This window comes from Dendrobates tinctorius, unplaced genomic scaffold, assembly GCF_039654945.1.
Source record: "Dendrobates tinctorius isolate UK_male_01 unplaced genomic scaffold, ASM3965494v1 ptg000264l, whole genome shotgun sequence".
Taxonomy (NCBI): domain Eukaryota; kingdom Metazoa; phylum Chordata; class Amphibia; order Anura; family Dendrobatidae; genus Dendrobates; species Dendrobates tinctorius.
The window spans coordinates 1,385,722-1,411,348 of NW_027361931.1; the positions used below are offsets into that span (position 1 = coordinate 1,385,722).

The 25,627-nt window shown below is 43.9% G+C and overlaps 1 protein-coding gene across 5 annotated transcripts in view; it reads right to left on the minus strand.

The window, feature by feature from the left end:
• GNMT (glycine N-methyltransferase) overlaps window positions 1-25,627 on the minus strand; it is a 500,048-nt gene that overhangs the window by 338,957 nt on the left and 135,464 nt on the right. For 4 of the 5 annotated variants that reach the window (XR_012226573.1, XR_012226572.1, XM_073559002.1 and 1 more), the window contains exon 3: window positions 7,314-7,427. The exons of the other annotated variant lie outside the window; for it this stretch is intronic. Coding sequence is in view for 2 of the 4 variants with exons in the window: in XM_073559002.1 (XP_073415103.1) it covers window positions 7,314-7,427 (114 nt within the window). In the remaining 2 variants the exon portion in view is untranslated. The remainder of the gene's footprint in view (window positions 1-7,313; window positions 7,428-25,627) is intronic. 5 annotated transcript variants of the gene reach the window in all.

Below are 25,627 nucleotides of genomic sequence, written 5' to 3' on the forward strand. Positions count from 1 at the left end.
ATCTGAGAGAAACCCCGGCGTGTATACCCTTGCTTTGGGATTCTGATATAGTACCGCCAAAAATTGTCTAGACGGACCTACCAGATTTATTTTATCCAACACTTGACCCAGCCATGGCCACCTCACATTATCGAACGCTTTTTCTGCGTCCTGTGTGACCATCGCTGGATCCTCTCCCTTATCCAGATGCTTCCAGGGGAAGAGTCTTGAGGAGATCATTTGCATATTCCCAGTGCCTTCTGGGATAAGTGAAGAGTCTCCGCGAGCTCAACGATCACTGGGTTTTGGCCGTTGCAGCTGAAAAGAGGAAATCGGAGAAACCAGGGGAAGAGTCTTGAGGAGATCATTTGCATATTCCCAGTGCCTTCTGGGATAAGTGAAGAGTCTCCGCGAGCTCAACGATCACTGGGTTTTGGCCGTTGCAGCTGAAAAGAGGAAATCGGAGAAACCAGGGGAAGAGTCTTGAGGAGATCATTTGCATATTCCCAGTGCCTTCTGGGATAAGTGAAGAGTCTCCGCGAGCTCAACGATCACTGGGTTTTGGCCGTTGCAGCTGAAAAGAGGAAATCGGAGAAACCGCGCGCCTGTCGGCGCACGAATTTTGGCTCATCTTTCATCTTTTTAAGAAATCTCAAGATGGAAGAGGCCAGGAGCCATTTGGTGAGCTGCATTTCTTGCTACATGTTCACAGATTTACCAGTGGAAAAGCCAAACTTCACATGTCACAAATGCAAGCTTGTGACCCTGTTGGAGGAAAAGTTGCAAAATCTCGAAGAGAGGTTAGCTACGTTGAAGATCATTAAGGAAGGTGAAGAGTTCTTGGACAGAGCAGAATTATCTCTTCATGTTACAGAAAGAGAAGAAATTCGAAGTGCACCTGAAGAAACAGAGGATTGGAGACATGTGACCCAGAGAAGCAGGAGGATCAGGAGGCAGTCAGCACCCTTACTGCTCAGAAACCAGTACCAGGCTCTCACGCAGGAAAACGATGAAGAAATACATCAGGATAAGACTTTGCCAACAAACAGCAACCTTGTACGCCTTCAGAGTCCTCCTGGATGGAGAAAGAAAAATGTTGTGAAGAAGAAACGGAGAGTGGTGGTCATGGGGGATTCCCTGTTGAGAGGAACAGAGGCCGCTATCTGCAGACCGGACATAACTTCAAGAGAAATGTGCTGTCTTCCAGGTGCAAAAATTAAAGATGTGTCTGACAGGATATCAGGACTCTTCAGACCTACAGATGACTACCCATTCCTGCTACTACATGTGGGGACAAATGACACCGCAAGAAACGACCTGGAAACCATCTGCAGAGACTTTGAAGACTTAGGCAAGAAAGTGAAAGAACTGGGAGCGCAGGTGGTCTTCTCTTCCATCCTCCCAGTGGATGGCCATGGAACAAGGAGGTGGAATAAGATTCTGCAGGTGAACAACTGGCTACGTCGATGGTGCCGTCAGCAACGATTTGGATTTCTGGATCACGGAGTGAACTACTTATACGATGGACTACTTGCTAGAGATGGGGTGCACCTTACGAAGACTGGAAAGCAGGCATTTGGAAGTCGCCTTGCTACACTTGTAAGGAGAGCTTTAAACTAGAACAACATGGGAAGGGAAGCAAAAGACCAGAAAAAGCCATACACCTGACAAATGCTACTGAGAACTCTGCTATTAGAAGTGGAAAGGAAGAACAAAGACGAAAGAATCTAATTAAAAAAAATATTGGAGAAAGAGAAACCAATCACAAACTAAAATGTTTCTATACTAATGCACAAAGCATGGGCAACAAACAAGGAGAATTGGAACTACTAACACAGGAAAAGAAATATGATGTCATTGGAATCACTGAAACTTGGTGGGACAATACACGATTGGAATACAAGACTAGAAGGATACAACTTATTTGCAAGAAACAGACTTGATAAACGGGGGGTGTCGCATTGTATGTTAGAAATGCGTATATCTGCACAGAGATTGAAGCTTCAGAGACTGGGAGTTCTGTGGAAACTGTTTGGGTAAGAATACAAGGACAGAACAATGGAAAGGACACCATTGTAGGCATTTACTACAGGCCGCCTGTGCAAGCTGAAGATATGGATGAACTCTTTATGCATCAAATGGCCAAGTTCTCCAAAAAATATGACATAGTTGTCATGGGAGATTTCAACTATCCAGACATTTGTTGGGAATCTCTCTCAGGCAAAACTAACAGGTCAAGGAAATTCTTATCCTCTCTTGCTGACAACTTTATCTTCCAAAAGGTAAAGGAGAAAACAAGGGGAACTGCTACCTTGGATCTAATCCTTATAAACAGGGAGGAAATGGTTGAGGAGGTAAAAGTGGCTGGGACCCTAGGAGGTAGCGACCATGCTCTTTTAGAATTTTGGATAACTAGAGGCGGAAGACCTGTGAAGACTCAGACGTCAAGGTTAGATTTCAGAAAGGCAGATTTTAAGGGATTCAGAAAGAGAATTGGAGGGATCCAATGGCTGGATATCCTTAAAGACAAAAATGTCCAGGAAGGATGGGAAATCTTGAAAAATGAAATTCTCAAAGCACAGTTGTTAACAATTCCGAAAAGAGGGAAGAATAGGAAGCATTTAAGGAAACCAGGATGGATGAACACAGAACTTAAGCACATGCTAAAAAGGAAGCAAAAAATGTTTATAAAATGGAAAGAAGGAGGCATATCTAAAGAAGAATATAATGCTGTCTGCAGAACCTGCAAGGCACAAATCAGATTATCTAAAGCTGAAAATGAATTGAGGCTTGCAAGAGATGTCAAAAGCAATAATAAAGGATTTTGGGGATATGTCAAAAGTAAAAGAAAAGTCAAAGATGCTATAGGATTTTTACAGGATGAAAATGATGAAATGGTAAGACAGGATGTTGAGAAGGCTGAACTTTTAAATTCCTATTTTGCATCTGTTTTCTCTCAGAAAGGAAATGTAACATCAACTGTTATTCACTGTCCTATTAAGGGAATAGAAGAATCCAGGATATCTATAAACAGAAAGCTAGTGAGGAAACACTTAGCTAACCTAAATGTATTCAAGTCTCCAGGTCCAGATGAATTACACCCCAGAGTACTGAAGGAGATAGCAGAAGAAATTTTTGAACCCCTCTCCATAATCTTTGAAAATTCTTGGAGAACAGGAGAAGTGCCAGAAGACTGGAGAAGAGCAAATGTTGTTCCTATCTTCAAAAAGGGGAAGAAGGTGGACCCAGGCAACTATAGGCCGGTGAGTCTGACTTCTATACCAGGAAAGATCTTTGAACAAATTATTAAACAACATGTATGTCAATACCTGGATAAGAATGAAGTGATTAAACAGAGTCAGCATGGGTTTGTAACTAATAAGTCATGTCAGACTAATTTAATTTCCTTCTATGATGGTATTACTGATTGGGTGGATCAAGGAAATGCTGTAGATATAGTATATCTTGACTTCAGCAAAGCATTTGACAAAGTCTCTCATACAATCCTTATTGAAAAAATGACTAAGTATGGAATGGACAAGGCAACTGTTAGGTGGATTCATAACTGGCTTAGTGATCGGACCCAAAGAGTGGTCGTAAATGGCTGCACATCCAGTTGGAAGAATGTCTCAAGTGGGGTACCACAGGGCTCTGTCCTGGGCCCTGTATTGTTCAACATCTTTATCAACGATTTAGATGAAGGAATTGAGGGTAAACTGATTAAATTTGCTGATGACACAAAGCTAGGAGGGATAGCTAATACTAGAGAAGAGAGAGAGAGGATTCAAAAAGATTTAAATAAACTGGAGAAGTGGGCAGCAACTAACAGAATGGTTTTTAACAGGGAGAAATGCAAAGTACTACATCTGGGCAATAAAAATGAAAAAAGCATATATAGAATGGGAGGAATAGGGCTAAGTGACAGCACATGTGAAAAAGACTTGGGTATACTAATAGATCACAGACTGAATATGAGTCAACAGTGTGATGCAGCAGCAAAAAAGGCAAATGCAATTCTAGGATGTATTAACAGAAGCATACAGTCTAGATCACGTGAAGTAATTATTTCCCTCTACTCCTCTTTGGTCAGACCTCATCTGGAATATTGTGTCCAATTTTGGGCACCACATTTTAAAAAAGACATCAACAAACTGGAGCAAGTTCAGAAAAGAGCGACCAGAATGGTGACCGGTCTGCAAACCCTGTCTTATGAGGAAAGGTTGCAGGATTTGGGAATGTTTAGTTTGCAAAAGAGAAGACTGAGAGGAGACTTAATAGCTGTCTACAAATATCTAAAGGGCTGTCACATTGTAGAAGGATCAACTTTATTCTCATTTGCACAAGGAAAGACTAGAAGCAATGGGATGAAGCTGAATGGGAGGAGACACAGATTAGATATTAGAAAAAACTTTTTGACAGTTAGAGTGATCAATGAGTGGAACAGGCTGCCACGAGAAGTGGTGAGTTCTCCTTCAATGGAAGTCTTCAAACAGAGGCTGGACAGACATCTAACTGGGATGATTTAGCGAATCCTGCTTTGAGCAGGGGGTTGGACCAGATGGCCCAGGAGGTCCCTTCCAACTCTACGATTCTATGATTCTATGATTCTCTCTAATCTTTTCTAGCAGTAACATGGCTTTCCTTATATTAGTAACAGCTGATCTTCCCTTCACAAAACCTGTTTGCTGCTTTGATATCAATCTAGGCAGTATCCTAGCCAGCCTGTCTGCCATTATTTTTGAGAGAAGTTTAACATCTTGATTTATTAATGATATCGGTCTATAAAGCGCCTCCCATCTTCTAGCGGTGACATCCTCTTCTTTGCTTCCCATCGTGGCCTGGCGCAGGCGCACTGCTCTGCCCTGTTGAGGGCAGAGCAGAGTTCTGCAGTGCGCAGGCGCCGGGAAAGGTCAGAGAGGTCCGGTGCCTGCGCTCTGCCTTCAACAGGCATCGGACCGGAACGCGACACCCATCGGACCAAGACCGAACCGCCCCCGGGTGAGTATAATATAACTCGTTTTTCTTCTCTTACAGGTTACATCGGAGGCTTACCTACAGCATTACAGAATGCTGTAGATAAGCCCCTGATGGCGGTGCCAGCAGCTGATAGGGCTAAAAATAGGTGACAGATTCCCTTTAATATAATACTACATAAAGAATAATAGACCCCTTATAATGCTCCATACAGTATAATGAGCCCCATATATTTCTCCAAACTGTATAATGGGCTCTTTATATATAATGCTCCATAAATAATGAGGCCCATATATTGCCCCATATATAATAGGCCCCATATAATATGCCATACAGTATAGGATGGGCCCCATAGAGTATAATGAGTCCCATATTTTTCTCCATACTGTGTATAATGGGCCTCATATATGATGCTCCAGTGTATTTCTCCATACTGTGTATAATGGGCCTCATATATGATGCTCCAGTGTATAGTGGGCCACATATATGATGCTCTGTGTATGATGGTCCCCTCTCTCCTCGCTTTCCGCTGCTCTGGTCTGGACTCCTCAGCGCCATCTTCCGGCTGTCAGCACTGTGAGTGTTCAGGCAGAGGGTGTACAGACTTGACGTTATTGCGCCCTCTGACCTGAACGTCGCAGTCAGGAGATGTGAAAGATGCCGCAGAGGTAGAGCGGGGAGAGATAATTATCGCAAGTGCCGGGTCCCTGAGCAAGCAGGGGGCCCATTCACAGGCGCCCATAGCATGCCAGTATCCCTGACGGCCAGTGGACCTGCTCAGGGCTCTGGCACTTGACCGGGTGCGCAGGGTGCTTACGCTGACCCTGGCTGTTGCGGGCCATTCCCCCCCTCTCCCCCGGCTCATTCTCCCGCCCGGTCTCATCCTTCCCCCACTCCCAGGTCATCCTCCCCCCCACCCCCGGCTCATTCTCCCCCCCACCCCCGGCTCATTTGCCCCCGGCTCCTCCTTCTCCCCCCGGCTCATTTTCCCCCCACCCCCGGCTCATTTGCCCCCTGGCTCATTCTCCCCCCCCAGCTCATACTCCCCCCGGCTCATTCCCCCCCAGCTCATTCTTCCCCCCCCCCGGCTGGGCACGCCTCTCACCTGGGTCCTGGCGCGGTCCCCATGCTGACGCCGACCCTATGTGAGATGCCCATGTCTGTACCACCACAAAATGCCTGCATGTGTGATATACTTATAGATGTATTGCAAGCTATGGTGAGGGCTAGTTTCTCTGCTGGAAAAAAATGCATCCACACTTTTTACCTGATCCCTTTCTGGAACATTGTGCACTTTTACCTGAACCAGGCATGATCCCTCAGGCGGGAGGAGGCGCTTCTGAGAGGTTACAATGTGCTGAGCAGTGAAGATATAGGAAGAGGAAGGAACATGGAGGTCTGCAGGCAGAGTAGAGGAGCGTGCCAGAAGCAGCACCAGGCAGGGTATCAGTCCCTAGAGCACAGCGACTTCCAGGGTCCATGCTAAACTGAAAGACTGCTCTGTTTTCATATAACGAGCTTAGTGTGTTTTTGCCCAGGAGCTCAGCAGCATATAGAATCAGGGACACTGCTGCAAGAGTGTTTTCCACAGAATTCGAGCTGCCTGCTCTCTGAAATGGATCACGGATCCATCTACTGTTTACCTTCGACCCTTGGGCGCCCAAGGAATCGTTTACCAGAGGTAGAATTAGCAGCAGCAGAGAAACTGAACTCTCACCATGCAGGCCTGACCAAAACCCTGTATGTCAATTGTATGGAAACTTCTGGAAGGGTTTGCAGAACTTCAGTAAAAAGTGCAAACTGATCATTACCCTGTCTATGCTGATTCTCTGCTGCACCATTCCTGCTGCAACTCCCCTGGGAGCCAGCCATAGTTAGGATGGGGTTAATAACGTGGCACTGTCCATCACCACCTAACTCCCAGGGACCTATATCAGTGCCTGACCATACCAGGCCGAAAATCCCAACTGGGGTCATAAATCTTTTTATTAATATTATTATTAACCCCATAAATGACTGATGCGTGCCCCTGGTCAGACTCAACCAGCATTGAAACTGCTGTGACCCAGTATCGTTACCGCAGCAGGGCGGCACAACTGCACCTGAATCCTTGTGATCTTTGATATTTCATTGTTACCACTGGACCCTTTCCTGTTTGTCTGATTTGTCTCAATAAAACAGGCAGCTTGAGGTCATAAATGGTTTAGGTGATGCATGACGTGCTCTACAGCAGTCAGGCATAATCCACCCCCCAATGTCTGCACAGTCTCACCTGTCACTTTTGTAGGGTCCAGACAACTTCACCATCTCTACACATTGGGTGTAAACATTCTGTGTGCAAGGCTAGCGAGGGAAGTTACCTTTAAAATCTGGAAGATGTGCAAATGAATTCCCCAGGCAAATGGCAGCATCAAATCCCATTCCAGGCCGAGGGATGTCCTGATCCAGAGACAGCCAGTTACCTTCCTCAATGACTGCAATAGGCAGAATATCGGCATCAGAAACAGATTTCATACCTCCAATATCATTCCCTACAATTATCTGTAGAGTCAGGATCCCATAATCACTAAAGTGAAGATCATCAATCATCCACACATCTAACATTCCCATGTATCATCAATCCATCCATGTAAAAAAATCACGTGATTAATCGATGCATACAAATAAAATCAATCATCCATTCATATCACTTCATCAATCACATAACAATGTCCTCCACTATCAATTCTCTATAACATCAACCATAACTTCATTATCCTTCAGTCATCCATACAAATTACAATCGCCTCCATTATCAATACACACATACAAATAACAAACATCTATAACAGCAAACATCTAACAATCCTCACCATTGTCAAGCATTCCTACATAGCACATCCCCTATCATTGTCAATCATCCATACATATTACAATCCTCTCCATTATCAATCCTGTAAGTATAAATCGAGCAACAAACAGAGGATCCAGTGTGAAAAACTCAATTCTGGGGAAGTAAAACTTCTCATTTGTGAAGTACAATTAAAACCCTCCAAATGGATAAAAGTGTACATGAAGAGGTAGTGGATCAGGACGTTTCACCATAGAGTCTTCATCACAGGCTGAATCTTGAGTGTCTGTGTCATCACAGCTGATCACTGAGCACTTTATGTGACCAATCAGACAGAAGCATTACTACTAGAGATGAGCAAATGTGGTCAGTGATACTCGGACATCACTTGAGTCTCTGGGTACTCGGATGTACTCGTTGAGCATTGGGTAGTGCTCAATGTGAAACTCGAATCTTCGGTGATTGCCTGCGCATCACTGTAATGCCGTAGCCATCTTGGTTGCAGCATTACTGTGATTGGCTAGCTATGTGATATCATCAGGGGTTATAATAGAACAGACACCATCCGGCTCAGCACACTAATGCCATTGCATAGTTCTGTGACAGTCCATATTGGAGGGAGAGCGTACTTGTCCAGGTCTTTCTGTGCACAGTATAATGAATCAGAGGCCTGTAGTGATGATACTGGAGCTGAAGCAGAGAGCACTTCTAAGGGCTAATTGTTTGCTTTGCTGTTTGTATCCCATACATTCTGCATTTAATGTAGGGAGGGAGAGTCGCAGGAGCAGGCAAAGTGGCAGAATGCACTCTGCAGACAGGAATTAGGGCTGTGCAGTCCATTGCCAAATATACAACTGCAAATGTTTGGGGGGCGGGGTGAAAAAATTGAATATATTTTGATCCATCTCATGTTCTGTGTTTTATGTTAATTTTTTTGTGTTATATAACACTCCAAAAAATCGTTGACTTTTTTCCCCCGAGTTCAATTTCTTACCCATATACTATTCTGTGTTCTGGTGTAAATTTTTTTTTTTTATATATCACTCAAAAAAGCATTAAAACATTTGTCAGGGTTAAATTTATCACTCATACACTATTCCGTGGTGTGGGGTACATTTCTGTGATCTATAAAACTGGAAAAAAAAGCGTTAAAAATATTTGCAGGGTTAAATTTCTCAGCCATTCAATATTACATGGTCTGGGGAAAATTTCTGTGATCTATCACACTCTAAAAAAAGAGTTTAAAAAATTTGCTGGATTACAATTCTCACGCATACACAATTCCGTGGTCTGGGGTGCATTTCTGTGGTATTTAACATTCCAAAAAAGCATAAAAAAATTGCTAGATTACATTTCTCACTCATACACTATTCTGTGGTATGGGGAACATTTCTGTGATATAAAAAACTGAAAAAAAAAGAGTAAAAAAATTGTACACCCATAAAGTATTACGTGGCCTGGGGTACATTTCTGTGATATATAGCACTCCAAAAAAGTGTTCAAAAATTTTTCTGGGTAAAATTTCTCACCCATACAGTATTACGTACTTTATGGTACATTTCTATGGCATATAACACTCCATAAGTGTTTAACTTGATTGTCATCCATACACTTTTGTGTTCTGTTACAATATGGTGGTATTAAACTTCCAAAAAACACTGACTACTGCAGGTGACCAATTTTTTTCTTTTATTAAAAATAAATTTGGTTTCAAGAGACCTATCAATTACAAAATGTATAAGGCGTACAGTAAGGGACGAGGAAGTGGAAGCACTGATGATGGTGCGCCAAGATGCCGAGGACGTGGGGCAGGGGCGACTATGCCCTTTGCTGGAGCACAAGAAATGTGCCCATCCACGACACATAGGTCCCTGTTCCACTTGGCAGGGAGGCATGATGCGCCAATTCTGAAGCTAGAGCAGTGCGAACAGGTGGTCGGTTGGATTGCATATAATGCTCCTAGAAAGCTTGGAAGCACCACCCAATCTTCCACATCATCCAGTCTCACCAGCCTACAGTCTGGAGCACTTAATGATCACTCTGATTCTCCTTCCTCCAACCATGTTGAAAACCCAGGATATTAGTAGTACCACACTAGGACACTCCGAGGGGCTCTTTACAACATTTCTTGATTGTGACCTCTCAACCTGCATGCTCAAAGATGGACAGGAGGACACGCTGTTTGGTGATGCACAAAACTTAGAGTAGCTACAACCACAAGAAGATGACAGGGGTGGAAGACGAGGTGGTGGATGACAAAGTTACTGACCCAACCAAGGAAGCTGGCATGCAGAGCAAGGCCAGCAATGCTGAGGAGGATAGATCATCAACACCAAAATTGTCAGGAAGAGGCAGTGGGGAGACTAGAGGGAAAATGCGAGAAACTGTTCCACAGAGCAACAAAGCTCATGAATTTCTCTGTCAAAGAGTTAGGTGTTCCGCATTCAAGCACTTTTTAAAATAGCGTTCTGAGACAAATAAAATGGCCATTTGCAACCTGTGCCATGCCAAGATCAGCAGGGGCCTGACCACTAAGAACCTAACCACCGCCAGCATGATCAGTCATATGTCATCTAAACACCAGATTTGGTGGTCCAAAAGCCTGGGTCCACAATTGGTGCCAGCGGGTGGCACCACTGTCTCTTCCCCTGTGCTAGGTGCTTAACAATCCCCAGTTCATGACACTGGCGCAGATGCCTCTTGTCCTGCAATTTACCTGGCACATTCTGAGGCACCATAATTTAGCACTTCAAAATCCTTCTTCCAGAACAATAATCAGCAGTCCATATACCATGAAAAAGAAAGTTCCCAGTCACCCACACACAGGCCCAAATGATGAAAGGGCACACTTAAAGGCTGCTTGCTATGGAAAGTTGCCATTTAGGCTTGTAGACAAGGATAATTTCTACTGACTCATGGTGGCAACCGTCCCTCGTTACTATGACCTCAGCTGCCACTTTTTCTCTTGGTGTGGTGTGCTTGCCTTGTACCAGCATGTGTCCAGGAACATCCCCCGACCCTTACCAATGCAATTACTGGCATTGTCCACTTAATGACCCACACGTGGACAATCGGTTGTAGAAAGGGGCACTACATTTGCCTGATGGCAAACTGGGTGAACATTGTGAAGTGTGGGGCTGAGTTACAACCTGGTATGGCACATGTGCTCCCGACGCCGATGATTACTGGCCCTACTTCAATCACGGTTTCCTCCACCTCCTACAGCAGTTCCTGTACCCCCTCCTGCTACTCCTTATCCTCCATCTCCAATGTGCTATCTCAGAGCACGTTGTCCACATCAACCGGAAGCTGGAAGCTCTGCAGCACTGCCTCAGAGAATCAGCAACAAGCTCTGCTGAAGCTAATTTGTCTACGAGACAATCCATACACTGTGGCAAAGTTATTGGAAGGAATAACAGACCAGACAGATGTGACTCTCGTAGCTGAATCTCCAAACAGGCATGGCTGTGTGTTATAATGAGCATAGCCTGGTGGCGACTGTGAAGCTTGGAAAGCTCATACACAAGCCATGCCAGGCCCACGTGCTCAACTTGGTTCAGCGGTTTCTGAAAACATACCCAGATTTGACAGAGCTTCTGTTCAAGGTACGTTGCATCAGCGCCCATTTCGGAAGTCGGCTACAGCTGCTGCTTCTCTGGCACTGCTACAAAATCGCATGCAAGTGCCAGTGACGTGACCTTGTGCTGGAACTACGCACTGCACATGCTGGTAAGGCTTTGCAAGCAGCAGAAGCCAGTTGTGAAATACCAGCTCCAACACGCCTGTTGGTATTCTGTTCGACCTGCACACAGAACAACTGAAAAGTGGGCATGAATGTCAGACATTTGTGTGGTTATCCAAGACTTTGAGGACTCCACAAAAATGGTGAGTGGCGATGACACCATCTCCTGCGTCTGTGCCTAATGTGAGGCAGTGAAAGGTGTTATATGCAAGGGTCGCTAATTGTCCCCTGGGATGCGCATATAAGCGTATTAAGGCCGCTGGAGTGCATTGCAGTCACAGGTATAGCTGTGGTTGCAGTGCAGAATAAAAGTGAGTTTGCTCTTGGACAAGCTATGTGCCCAAGACAGATTTAAGAAGACCTGGCATGGGTTTTTATCTTTGGAGCGAACTACAGGATGGTAGTGGGGCAGTTTTCTCCCTCCAGGCCGGGTCATACAAGTGGCCCATGGCCACAGATTCTATTTAAAAACCCTGCAGCAAAGGGTTGAGTGTGTCAGTCTTGGTTTGCAAACTGCAGAGCAGGTGGTTCTGCAAGCTGTCACCCGGCACAATGTGTCAGGGGTGGTCACGGACAGCCCCCGGCACGTTAACCCCTTGCACACCGCGATCAAACACGATCGCGGTGTACCGGGGGTTAAAGGAAGCACTGGCAAGGAGGGGGCTCCCTCCGTGCTTCCCTGAGCCCCCCACAGCAGCGCAATGTGCAGATGGCGACGGGGACCTTCGGGGGCCTGCAGGGAGCCGGCTTCCTCAGTGCCTGCAAAGCGCAGGCAAGGAGGAAACCTGCACACTGCCTGTGACAGATTGCTGATCTGTCACAGTGATCTGTGATGTGACAGATCAGCGATCTGTCGCATGACAGTGATGTCCCCCCTGGGACAATGTAATAAAGTTTTTTTTTTTTTTTAAAAAAGAAAAAAAGTGTAAAAATAATTTTTAAAAAAATCGGTAAATAAATTAAAAAAAAAATATTCCCTAATAAATTCATTTTTTTGGAAATGAAAAAAAAAACCCAATAAAAGTACACATATTTGGTATCGCTGCGTCTGTAACGACCCGCCCTATAAAACTGTCCCATTAGTTAACCCCTTTAGCGAACCCCTTAAAAAATAAAAATAAAAAACGAAGCAAAAAATGATTATCATACCACCGAACAAAAAGTGCAATAACGCGCGATCAAAAAGATGGATATAAATATCCATGGTACCGCTGAAAATGTCATCTTGTCCCGCAAAAAACGAGCTGCCATACAGCGTCATCCGCAAAAAAATAAAAAAGTTATAGCTCGCAGAATAAAGCGATGCAAAAATAATTATTTTTTATATAAAATTGTTTTCATTGCATAAAACCGACAAAACATAAAAAAATATATAAATGAGGTATTGCTGTAACCATACTGACCCGAAGAATAAAACCGCTTTATCAAGTTTACCGCAGGCGAAACGGTGTAAACGCACTCCCCCAAAAGAAATTCATGAAACGCTGGTTTTTGTTCATTCTGCGTCCCAAAAATCGGAATAAAAAGCGATCAAAAGATGTCACGTGCCCGAAAATGGTACCAATGAAAACGTCAACTCGTCTCGCAAAAAATAAGACCTCAGATGACTCAGTGGCTCAAAATATGAAAAAATTATAGCTCTCAATATGTGGTGATGCAAAAACTATTTTTACAATAAAAAGCGTCTTTTAGCGTGTGACAGCCGCCAAACATAAAAACCGCCATAAATAGTAACTCAAACCCCCCGTTATCACCCCCTTAGTTAGGGAAAAATAATAAAACTAAAAGAAAATGTATTTATTTCCATTTTACCATTAGGGTTAGGGCTAGGGCCAGGGTTAGGGGTGTGTTGGGGTGAGGGTTGGAGTTAGGGTTGGAGTTATAATTGGGGGTTTCCACTGTTTGGGCACATCAGGGGCTCTCCAAATGCAACATGGCGTCTGATCTCAATTCCAGCCAATTCTGCGTTGAAAAAAAGTCAAATGGTGCTCCTTCCCTTCCAAGCTCTGCCATGTGCCCAAACAGTGTTTTACCCCCACATATAGGGTATCAGCGTACTCAGGACAAATTGCAAAACAACTCTTGGGGTTCAATTTCTCCTGTTACCCTTAGGAAAATAAAAAATTGGGGGCAAAAATATCATTTTTGTGGAAAAAAATGATATTTTTATTTTCACTCCCGGGCGTTATAAACTTCTGTGAAGCACTTGAGGGTTCAAAGTGCTCACCACACATCTAGATAAGTTCCGTGGGGGGCTAGTTTCCAAAATGGGGTCACTTGTCGGGAGTTTCAATAGTTTAGGTACATCAGGGGCTCTCCAAACACACGACACCCACAGACCATTCCATCAAAGTCTGCATTCCAAAACGTCACTACTTCCCTTCCGAGCCCCGATGTGTGCCCATACAGTTGTTTTCTCCCACATATGAAGTATCAGCCTACTCAGGACAAATTGGACAACAACTATTGGGGTCCAATTTCTCCTGGTACCCATGGGAAAATAAAAAAAATTGGTGACTAAAAGATCATGTTTGTGGAAAAAATACGATTTTTTTATTTTCACTCCCGGGCGTTATAAACTTTTGTGAAGCCCTTGTGGGTTCAAAGTTCTCACCACATATCTAGATAAGTTCCTTGTGGGGTCTAGTTTCCAAAATGGTGTCACTTGTGGGAGGTTTCCACTGTTTAGGTACATCAGGGGCTCTCCAAACGTGACATGGCGTCCGATCTGAATTCCAGCCAATTTTGCATAGAAAAAGTCAAACGGCGCTCCTTCCCTTCTGAGCTCTGCCATGCGCCGAAAAAGTGGTTCCCCCACATATCAGGTATCAGCGTACTCAGGACAAACTGCACAATAACTTTTGCAGTCCAATTTCTCCTGTTACCCTTGGTAAAATAAAAAAAATTGAACCTGAAGTATTTTTTTTGTGAAAAAAAGTTAAGTTATTTTTTTTTTTTTTAAATTCCTGTGAAGCACCTGAAGGGTTAATAAACTTCTTGAATGTGGTTTTGAGCACCTTAAGGGGTACAGTTTTTAGAATGGTGTCACTTTTGGGTATTTTCTATCATATAGACCCCTCAAAGTGGCTTCAAATGTGATGTGGGCCGTAAAAATAAAATGGTGTTGCAAAAATGAGAAATCGCTGGTCAAGTTTTAACTCTTATAACTTCCTAACAAAAAAAAAATGTTGGTTCCAAAATTGTGCTGATGTAAAGTAAACATGTGGGAAATGTTGCTTCTTAAGTTTTTTGTGTGCCGTATCTCTGTGATTTAAGGGCATAAAAATTCAAAGTTGGAAAATTGCAAAATTTTCTAAATTTTCGACAAATTTCCGTTTTTTTCACAAATAAACGCAAGTTATATGAATGAAATTTTACCACTAACATGAAGTACAATATGTCACAAGAAAACAATGTCAGAATCACTGGGATCCATGGAAGCGTTTCAGCAGAGACAGGGGTACACTGTCAAAAGCATAAACCAATATCATGACACCAGCCCAGCGTCCAGAGCCTGATGTCCAGGTATATTTGACAAGGAGGGAAAAGTTTTTAAAGATGGTCAAGCAATACCTGGCCGACCAAACCAGCATACTCCCTAATTTCTCTGCAACTAGCAGCTATTGGGTCTCAAAGTTGGACACCTGGCATGAGCTGTCTCTCTATGCCTTGGAGGTGTTGTGCTGCAGCGCCGCTATTGTCTTTGTCTGAGTGGATTTTTAGTGCCACAGGATGGTCATAACAGACAGACACTTTCGCCTGTCAACAAAAAATGCTCACAGGCTCACTCTGATAAAAAAGAATAAAGCCTGGCTTAGACCCTACTTTTACACACCAGCAGATGATAGCAGAGAATAAAGTGTTTTTAATGTATTATATTTGAATGAAATCTGCCAGTTTTTGCCTTCTAGGGTCTATGGATGACCATACTTAGAATTTTCTCCTTGCTTTGCACTTTGTGCAAAGCTTTTATGAGTGTGGGAGAATCAAAAGCACACTTTGACCACAATATTTTAATGAGGCACTACATTTGGTGCCTTCAAGGGTGTTTGGATAACCCTGCTTGTAAGTTCTGGCAGGAATGGCACTTAATGAGTCTAGGAGTATACATGACAATTTAATCAGAAACACCTTCCATCACCCACATTCTGGCAAGAAGTATTTAATTAAGGACTATGCCACTTGTGATACCAATTATGTAATTTATCTTATAAAATGTCTATGTGGACTTCAGTACATAGGTGAAACATCACACGCTTTATAGCTCTATGAACGTGGACTATCTTTAGTTCATTTCTCCAATTACTCTGCTACAAGTGGCTTATTTAATATATACACTATATCAAACTTCATTGTTTCTTCAATCAATTCTCTTACATAAAATCCTTATTATCTTTTGGCTCTGTTTATTTTATTTCATTTATATCATCACAGACTATTTCTTCTTCCTCTGCATCAGTTGGGTAGGTACCCTCATCCCTGAACCTCCCTGTCTCTCACTCACTTTTATATAATATAATTAAATTGCCTATTGTACCTCTATGCTGTTGTATATATTTATGATCGCACGTTGTTGATTATGTTATTCGATTTCCATTTAGTTCCACTGTATACTGTATTACACATGGTCATGCATTTTATTTATTTTTATTGATTTCATATAGCAGACTGACGAAGATCCATGACAGACCGAAATGTTTATACAGACTGCAAAATAAAATTTTCTGAACTATTAAGTTGAGTATCAAGTTTTATTACTATTTGTGGTTTTGGTAACCTACTTCAGCACCTTCACAGTAGTGCCATGAAATATTCTATATAGACTCCACACATAAGACCTCAGGAGTGGACATGGATGTCAGACATGTGTAACATCCTCCAAAACTTTGAGGAATCCACCAAGATGGTGAGTGAGGAATACGCCATAATTAGCGTCACCATCCCGCTTCTCTGCATTCTGAAAAGCTCTCTGCTCACAATGAAAGTTGATGCATTGCAGGTGGAGCACGAGGACATTAAGCAAGGAAGCATACAGGGTAATTACACACAGTCCAGCCTCATGTCATCCCAATGAGGAAGCGGAGGAGTAGGAAGAACAGGAGGTACTTTCATGCGCCATAGATGGTACTAGAAGCACAACTGTCATACCGTCTGTTCAGTGTGGATGGCCTGAGGACAAGGAGGGGGAGGACACCATGGTCAGTCATCCTGTTGGTGAGGACACCGAAGGCTTGCCTGTTACCAGTCTTGCACGAATGGCTGACTTTATGTGGTGCTGCCTTCCCATGACCCTCGCATTATGAAAATTTACGGTGACACTCATTACAGGTTGGTGACACATTTAGACCCACGCTACAAGGAGAACTTTCAATCTCTTCTTCCAGAGGCAGACAGGTGTATGAAAATGGTGCAGTACCAGAGGGCCATTGTTGCGGAATTATTAAAAAAGTCTGAAAATGATGGCGGCAGACATCATAGTTTGTTGGACAACCAAGGAGTACAGGCGAGAGAGACACAACTCCAATCCAGCATATTATTTCTGTCTGCCCTAAACGAGAGAAACGTTGTGCTCACACGTTTTCTGTGGGTGGTGTTCAACCTAAGTTTCTTCTGGCAATTACGCTGATCTGCTCCCTGTACACATTTTCCGCCAAGGCTTTTGTGGATTCGGGAGCAGCTCTGAACCTGATGGACTTGGATTTTGCTAAACGTTTTGGATTTCCTATGACGCCTTTGCGGACGCCTATCCCTTTGAGGGGTATTGATGCGACTCCTTTGGCGAAAAATAAACCTCAGTTTTGGACCCAGGTGGTAATGCGAGTCGCCCCAGACCATCAAGAAAATTGCAGATTTTTGATGTTGCATAATTTGCATGATACCATTGTTCTGGGGTTTCCCTGGTTTCAAATCCATAATCCAGTTTTGGATGGGAAATCTGTGTCTGTGGTGAGTTGGGGTTGTCGGTGTGCCCTTAGTGATGCTCCTGTTTTCTCCACCTCTCCCCAGTCGCATGATGTTCCTGACTATTTGGCTGACTTTTATTATGTATTTAGTGAGAATGAGTCTGCGTCTTTGCCTCCTCATAGGAGTTATGACTGTGCAATTGAGCTGAGTCCGGGGTGTAAATTTCCCAAGGGTCGGCTTTTCAATTTATCTGTACGCGAGCACGAGGCTATGCGATCCTATATTAAAGAGTAGTTGGAGAAGGGTCATATTAGACCATCCTCTTCACCCTTAGGTGCTGGGGTTTTTTTCTTGGCTAAAAAAGATGGATCATTAAGGCCTTGTATTGACTATCGTGCCCTCAACAAAATTACTGTTAAATATCAGTATCCATTACCCCTGATTTCTGATCTATTCTCCAGAGTTAAAGGTGCTTGCTGGTTTACCAAGCTTGACCTCAGGGGGGCGTATAATCTTATTCGCATTAAGCATGGGGATGAATGGAAGACAGCGTTTAATACTCCGGAGGGACATTTTGAGTACCTGGTGATGCCTTTTGGGCTCACTAATGCCCCTTCTGTCTTCCAATCCTTCATGAACGATATTTTCCGAGACTTTGTGGATAAATTTTTGATTATCTATCTGGATGATATTTTGATCTTTTCCAAGGATTGGGACTCTCATGTGGAACATGTTCGGATTTTGAGGGAGAATTCCCTGTATGTCAAGGGATCGAAATGCCTTTTTGGGGTACAGAGGATTTCATTTTTGGGATTCATTTTGTCTCCGTCAACTATTGAAATGGACCCGGCCAAGGTACAGGCCATTTATGATTGGGTTCAGCCCACTTCTTTGAAGGCCCTCCAGAAGTTTTTGGGTTTTGCTAATTTTTATTGGAAATTTATAGCTAATTTTTCTAGTATTGCCAAGCCATTGACTGATTTGACTAAGAAGGGTGCTGATGTGCTGAATTGGTCTCCGGAGGCTGTTTCTTCCTTTCAGGAGCTGAAGCGAAGATTCACTTCTGCTCCGGTTCTGCGGCAACCTGATGTCTCACTCCCGTTTCAGGTAGAGGTGGACGCCTCTGAGATTGGTGCAGGAGCTGTTTTGTCCCAAAAAGATCCTGTGACATCTAAAATGAATCCCTGTGCTTTCTTTTCCCGAAAGTTCTCCCCATCCGAACGTAACTATGATGTGGGGAATCGGGAACTGTTGGCCATGAAATGGGCATTTGAGGAGTGGAGACATTGGTTGGAGGGAGCTAAACACCAGGTCATGGTCCTTACTGACCACAAGAATTTGATTTACCTGGAGTCGGCCAAACGCTTGAATCCTAGACAGGCTAGGTGGGCCTTGTTTTTCACACGTTTTGATTTTGTGGTCTCTTTTCTTCCTGGCACTAAGAATGTCAAGGCAGACGCCCTCTCTAGGAGTTTCTTTGCTGATTCTCCTGTTGTGACCAAGCCTGCTACCATCTTAGGCGAGGGGGTAGTTCTTTCTACCATCTCGCCCGATTTGAGATGTGCTCTGGAAGAGTTTCAGGAGGACAAACCTGAGCATTGTCCCAGTGGAAAGTTGAATGTTCCTGACCAGTGGAGGAAGAGAGTGATGTCTGAAGTTCATTGCTCTGCATTGGCTGGTCATCCAGGTATTTTTGGTACTAGAGATCTGGTGAGTCGGTCTTTTTGGTGGCCCGCCTTGTCTCGTGATGTCAGGAATTTTGTGCAGTCCTGTGGGACTTACTCCCGGTCTAAACCTTGTTCTCGCTCTAGTGGGTTGTTGATGCCTTTGCCGGTGCCCAAGAGGCCATGAACCCATATTTCAATGGATTTTATCTCTGATATGCCTGTCTCTTAGAGAATGACCGTTATTTCGGTGATTTGTGATAGATTCTCTAAGATGGTCCATCTTGTACCACTCCCTAAGTTGCCATCTTCCTCTGAGTTGGTGCCCTTGTTTTTGCAACAGGTAGATCGCTTGCACGGGATTCCTGAGAACATTGTGTCTGACAGAGGAGTTCAGTTTGTGTCTAGATTTTGGAGGACTTTCTGTTCCAAGCTGGGAATTCAGTTGTCCTTCTCCTCTGCGCTTCACCCTCAGACCAACGGGCAGACGGAGACAACAAACCACACTTTGGAGTCGTATTTGAGATGTTTTATTTCGGCTGATCAGGACGATTGGGTTTCATTTTTGCCCTTGGCCGAATTTGCTTTAAATAATAGAGCTAGTTCTGCCACTTTGATGTCACCTTTTTTTTTGTAACTTTGGGTTTCATCCTCGATTTTCTTCAGGGCAGGTGGAGCCTTCTGCCTGCCCAGGTGTTGACACTGTGGTGGAGAGAATGCACCAGATCTGGGGCCAAGTGGTGGATAAGTTGTCTCTCTCCCAGGAAAAGGCCCAGCGGTTTTCCAACCGGCATAGGACTATTGGTCCCCAGTTTAAAGTGGATGATATGGTTTGGTTGTCATCAAAAAATATCGCTATGAAGGTGGCTTCTCCTAAGTTTAAGCCTAGATTTATTGGACCTTACAAGATTTTGGAGATTATTAATCCAGTCTCTTTTCGGTTGGCTCTTCCTGTGACTCATCCATAACATGGAACAGAGCTGAAAACCAAGAGCTGACAAGCCAGAAGGAATCACCAGCAACTGCATAGGGCGTCGGCTGTCTTAAATCCAATCTGAGACTCCTGAGGTCCAATCGTCATCCTCATTCTCAGGTGGCAGATCTCCACGGATCAAATCAGCCTCACTACCTCCTGTTACCATCAGAGGGAGTCTGGAAGGAGAACTCACAACTGGTGAACCAGAGAATGAACTCACAACAGTACCCCCCTTGAGGAGGGGTCACCGAACCCTCATCCACGCCACCAGGCCGATCAGGATGGGCCCAGTGAAAAGCATGAACTAATCTATTGGCATGAATATTGGAGGCAGAGACCCAAGAAGTATTCACCTGACCATAACCCTTCCATTTGACCAAATACTGGAGTCTCCGTCTAACCAAATGAGAATCCAATATTTTCCCTACCTCATATTCCACATTGCCTTCAACCAACACAGGGTCAGGAGGTGCTGCCATAGGAACCACTGGCTCAACAAACCTCTTCAACAGAGATTTGTGAAATACGTTATGGATCTTGAACATAACTGGAAGAGCCAATCGAAATGAAACAGGATTAATAATTTCCAAAATCTTATAAGGACCTATAAATCTTGGCTTAAATTTAGGAGATGCAACCTTCATAGGAATATTCTTAGACGACAACCAAACCATTTCACCCACTTTAAACCGAGGACCAATGGTCCTATGCCGGCTGGAAAATCGCTGGGCCTTTTCCTGAGAGAGTGACAACTTATCCACCACTTGGTCCCATATCTGCTGCATTCTCTTAACCACAGTGTTCACACCTGGGCAGGACGAAGATTCCACTTGCCCTGAAGAGAATCGAGGATGAAACCCAAAATTACAGAAAAAGGGTGACATCAGAGTGGCAGAACTAGCTCTATTGTTCAGTGCGAATTTGGCCAAGGGCAAAAATGAGACCCAATCATCCTAATCAGCAGATATAAAACATCTCAAATAAGACTCCAAGGTCTGGTTTGTTCTCAGTCTGTCCATTGGTCTGGAGATGAAACGCGGAGGAGAAGGATAACTGAATTCCCAGATTGGAACAGAAGGCTTTCCAGAATCTGGAAACAAACTGGACTCCTCTGTCGGACACAATGTTCTCAGGAATCCCATGTAACCGAACCACCTGTTGTAAAAACAAGGGCACCAACTCAGCGGAAGATGGCAACTTTGGGAGTGGTACAAGATGGACCATCTTCGAAAATCTATCACAAATCACCCAGATAACAGTCATTCTCTGAGAGACAGGAAGATCAGAAATAAAATCCATTGAGATATGGGTCCATGGCCTCTTGGGCACCGGCAAGGGCATCAGCAACCCACTAGAACGAGAACAGGGTTTAGACCGAGAGCAAGTCCCACAGGACTGTACAAAATTCCTAACGTCACAAGATAAGGCAGGCCACCAAAAGGACCGACTCACCAAATTTCTGGTACCAAAAATACCTGGATGACCAGCCAATGCGGAGCAATGAATTTCAGACATCACTCTTTCTCCACTGGTCAGGAAAATACAATTTTCCCATAGGGCAACGCTCAGGTTTATCCTCCTGAAATTCCTCCAGGGCGCGTCTCAAATCGGGTGAAATGGCAGAAAGAACTACCCCCTCACCTAGGATGGTAGTAGGCTCGGTCACACTAAGAGAATCGGCAAAGAAACTCCTAGAAAGGGTGTCTGCCTTAACATTCTTAGTGCACGGAAGAAAAGAGACCATAAAATTAAAACGCATGAAAAACAAGGCCCATCTAGCCTGTCTAGGATTCAAGCGTTTGGCCGACTCCAGATAAATCAAATTCTTGTGATCGGTGAGGACCACAACTTGATGTCTAGCTCCCTCCAACCAATTTCTCCACTCCTCAAATTTCCACTTTATGGCCAACAATTCCCAATTCCCCACGTCATAGTTGCGTTCAGATGGGGAGAACTTTCGAGAAAAGAAGGCACAGAGATTCATCTTAGAAGTCACAGGGTCTTTTTGGGACAAAACAGCTCCTGCACCAATCTCAGAAGCATCTACCTCCACCTGAAATGGAAGTGAGACATCAGGTTGCCGTAAAACTGGAGCTGAAGTAAATATCTGGTTAAGCTCCTGAAATGCTGAGATAGCCTCAGGAGACCAATTCAGCACATCAGCGCCCTTCTTGGTCAGATCAGTCAGTGGTTTGACAATACCAGAAAAATTACCTATAAATTTACGATAGAAATTAGCAAAACCCAAAAACTTCTGGAGGGCCTTCAAAGAAGTAGGCTGAACCTAATCATAAATGGCCTGTACCTTGGCCGGGTCCATTTCAATAGTTGATGGAGACAAGATAAATCCCAAAAATGAAATCCTCTGTACACCAAAGAGGCATTTCGATCCCTTAACAAACAGGGAACTCTCCCTCAAAATCCAGAACACAGTCCGGACGTGTTCCACATGAGAATCCCAATCACTAGAAAAGATCAAATTATCATCCAGATGATCAAAAACTTATCCACAGTCACGGAAAATATCATTCATAAAGGAATGGAAGACAGAAGGGGCATTAGTGAGCCCAAAAGGCATCACCAGGTACTCAAAATGTCCCTCCGGAGTATTAAACGCCGTCTTCCATTCATCCCCGTGCTTGATGTGAATAAGATTATACGCCCCCCTGAGGTCAAGCTTAGTAAACCAGCAGGCACTCTTAACTCTGGAGAATAAATCAGACATCAGAGGTAACGGGTACTGATATTTAACCGTCATCTTGTTAAGGGAACGATACACGGTCTTAATGAACCATCTTTCTTGGCCACAAAAAAAACAGCACCTAAAGGTGACGAGGATGGTCTAATATGACCTTTCTCCAATGACTCCTTAATATAGGATCGCATAGCATCATGTTCGGGTACTGATAAGTTGAAAAGCCGACCTTTGGGAAATTTACACACAGGCATCAACTCAATTGCACAGTCATAACTCCTATGAGGAGGCAAAGACGCAGACTTGCTCTCACTAAGTACATCAGAAAAATCGTCTAGATAATCAGGAATATCATGAGACTGAGGAGAGGTGGAGAAAACAGGAGCGTCCCTAAGAACACACTGACAACCCCAACTCACCACAGTCCCAGATTTCCAATCCAAAACTGGATTATGAGCTTGCAACCAGGGAAAACCCAGAACAATAGTATCATGCAAATTATGCAGCACCAAAAATTTACAATTTTCTTGGTGGTCTGGGGCAACTCGCATTGTCACCTGGGTCCAAAACTGAGGTTTATTCTCCGCCAAAGTAGCAGCATCACTACCCCTCAAAGGAATAGGGGTCCGGTCCGCAGCGGCGTCATGGACAAACCACAACGTTTAGCAAAGTCCAAATCCATAAGATTCAGAGCTGCTCCTGAATCCACAAAAGCCTTAGTGGAAAACGTGGATAAGGAGCAGATCTGAGTAATTGCCAAAAGAAACTTAGGTTGTATACTGCCCACAGCAAATGTGTGTGCAAAACTTTTCTCTCGTTTTGGGCAGACAGAAATAGTATGAGAGACGTCTCCACAGAAAAAACACAGCTTATTACGCCTTCTAAACTCCTGACACTGGCGCCCTAGACAAAACTCCATCACATTGCATAGGTTCTGACGTTTGTTCAAAAGGTGGCAGCGCCTCCCGTGTAGTTTTACGTTCACGTAAACTCCGATCAACTTGAATGGCTAATGACATAGAATCATCCAGACCAGAGGGAAAAGGAAATCCCACCATAACATCTTTACGGTCTCTGATAAACCCTTCCGAAAGAGAGCTGCCAATGCACTATCATTCCATGTAGTAAGGACCGCCCACTTTCTGAATTTTTGACAGTATAACTCTGCAGAATCCTGACCCTGGTTTAATGCCAACAGGGTTCTCTCAGCTTGATCAACAGCATTAGGTTCATCATACAACAACCCCAAGGCTTGAAAAAATGCATCCACATTAGTCAGAATAGGATTTTCAGGTGTCAGAGAAAAAGCCCAATCCTGGGGATCGCCGCGCAGCAAGGAGATGACAATTTTAACCTGCTGCACAGAGCTCACTGATGAGTTAGGCTTACAATTATTCTTAAAATTCAGAAATTTAGACCGATCCCCAGAAAACACATCAGGAGTAGGGATCTTAGGTTCAGCAGCATGTGACTGAATGAGGTAGGTGGAAATTCCCTGCACTTCAGCAGCCAGCCGCTCCACACGATCAGACAATTGCTTAATCTCCATTAGGAAAAAGAAAAAAAAATCCTCCTACGGCCCCAGAGAAAAATATATAAAAAAAAATTCTGACACTTTTTCTTTTTTAACAACTTTTTCCTGCTTTTGAGTACCCTAGAATCTGCGGTATGGCTGGTGATTCTGTTATGAATGGGTCACCGAGGAGAAAAAAGCAAAACAAGCTAAGCCACAGAAAACCAGAGAGGTTAGTAACTATGCAGATTGCAGATCCCTGATCCTACCACATAACTAGCAGCAGCCGTGGAGCATACTGTCATGCACTCATTTTCTGCTCCACCAGTTGAGAGTTCCCCTTCCGTTCTCCCTCTGGTAGTGACAGGAGGTAGTACGGTTGGTTTAAGTAGTAGTGATCTGCCACCTGATGAGGAAGATAACGATTGGATCTCTGGAGTATCAGACTGGATATAAGACAGCCGACGCCCTATCCGGGTGCTGGTGATTCAGTCTGCCTCTCAGGTCCTGGACTTCAGCTCTCTTCCAGTCTTCTCAAGTTAAGTTTGTTTTTTGCTATTGTTCACACTTGCGCTTGTTGGTCAATTCAGTTTTTTCTGTAATCAGCCTGCCCCTGCTGGGGCTATGCTGAAATTCCACTCCTATTAATCAGTATTTGCCAATCTGCTTTTTGTCCCTTGTTAGATTGGCCTCTTTTATGCTCTTTCTCAGAATATTTCAGACTGCTGATATAGGTTTAGAAGTCTAGTGACTTCAGGCTTAATTTTGCTATCAGAAGTGTTGGACAATATTTTTGTAGGTTTTTTTTGGCAGACTGCAGACAGTGTCTTTCCTTTTCTGTCCTTTTTAGTTAGCAGGGCCCCATAGTTTGCTCAGCCTATTTTCCTACCTTTGTATGTATTTTCATCTTGTTTCACCGTCAATACATGTGGGGGGCTGTCTTTCCTTTGGGGTCTGCTCTGGGGCAGTTAGTTTTCCTCTTTTCCTGCTTTAGGCTTATGTAGTTCTCCAGTTGTGACGAGGCGTCTAGGACCAACGTGGGAGCGCTCCACGACTGCTGCTAGTTGTGCGGGTAAGTTCAGGGATCTGCAATCTGCATAGTTACCAACTTCTCTGGTTTTCTGAGACTTAGCTTGTTGTCTTTTTTTCCTCCTCGGTTTCCCATTCATAACAGCGTACCTACGATGTTCCTAGACGCTTCGTCACAGCCGGAGGACTAAATAAGCCTGAAGCATGAAAAGGGGAAAACTAACTGCCCCAGAGCAGACCCCAAAAGAATAGATAGCCCCCACACATGTATTGACGGTGAAACAAGATGAAGGCACAAACACAGGCAGGAAAATAGGCTGA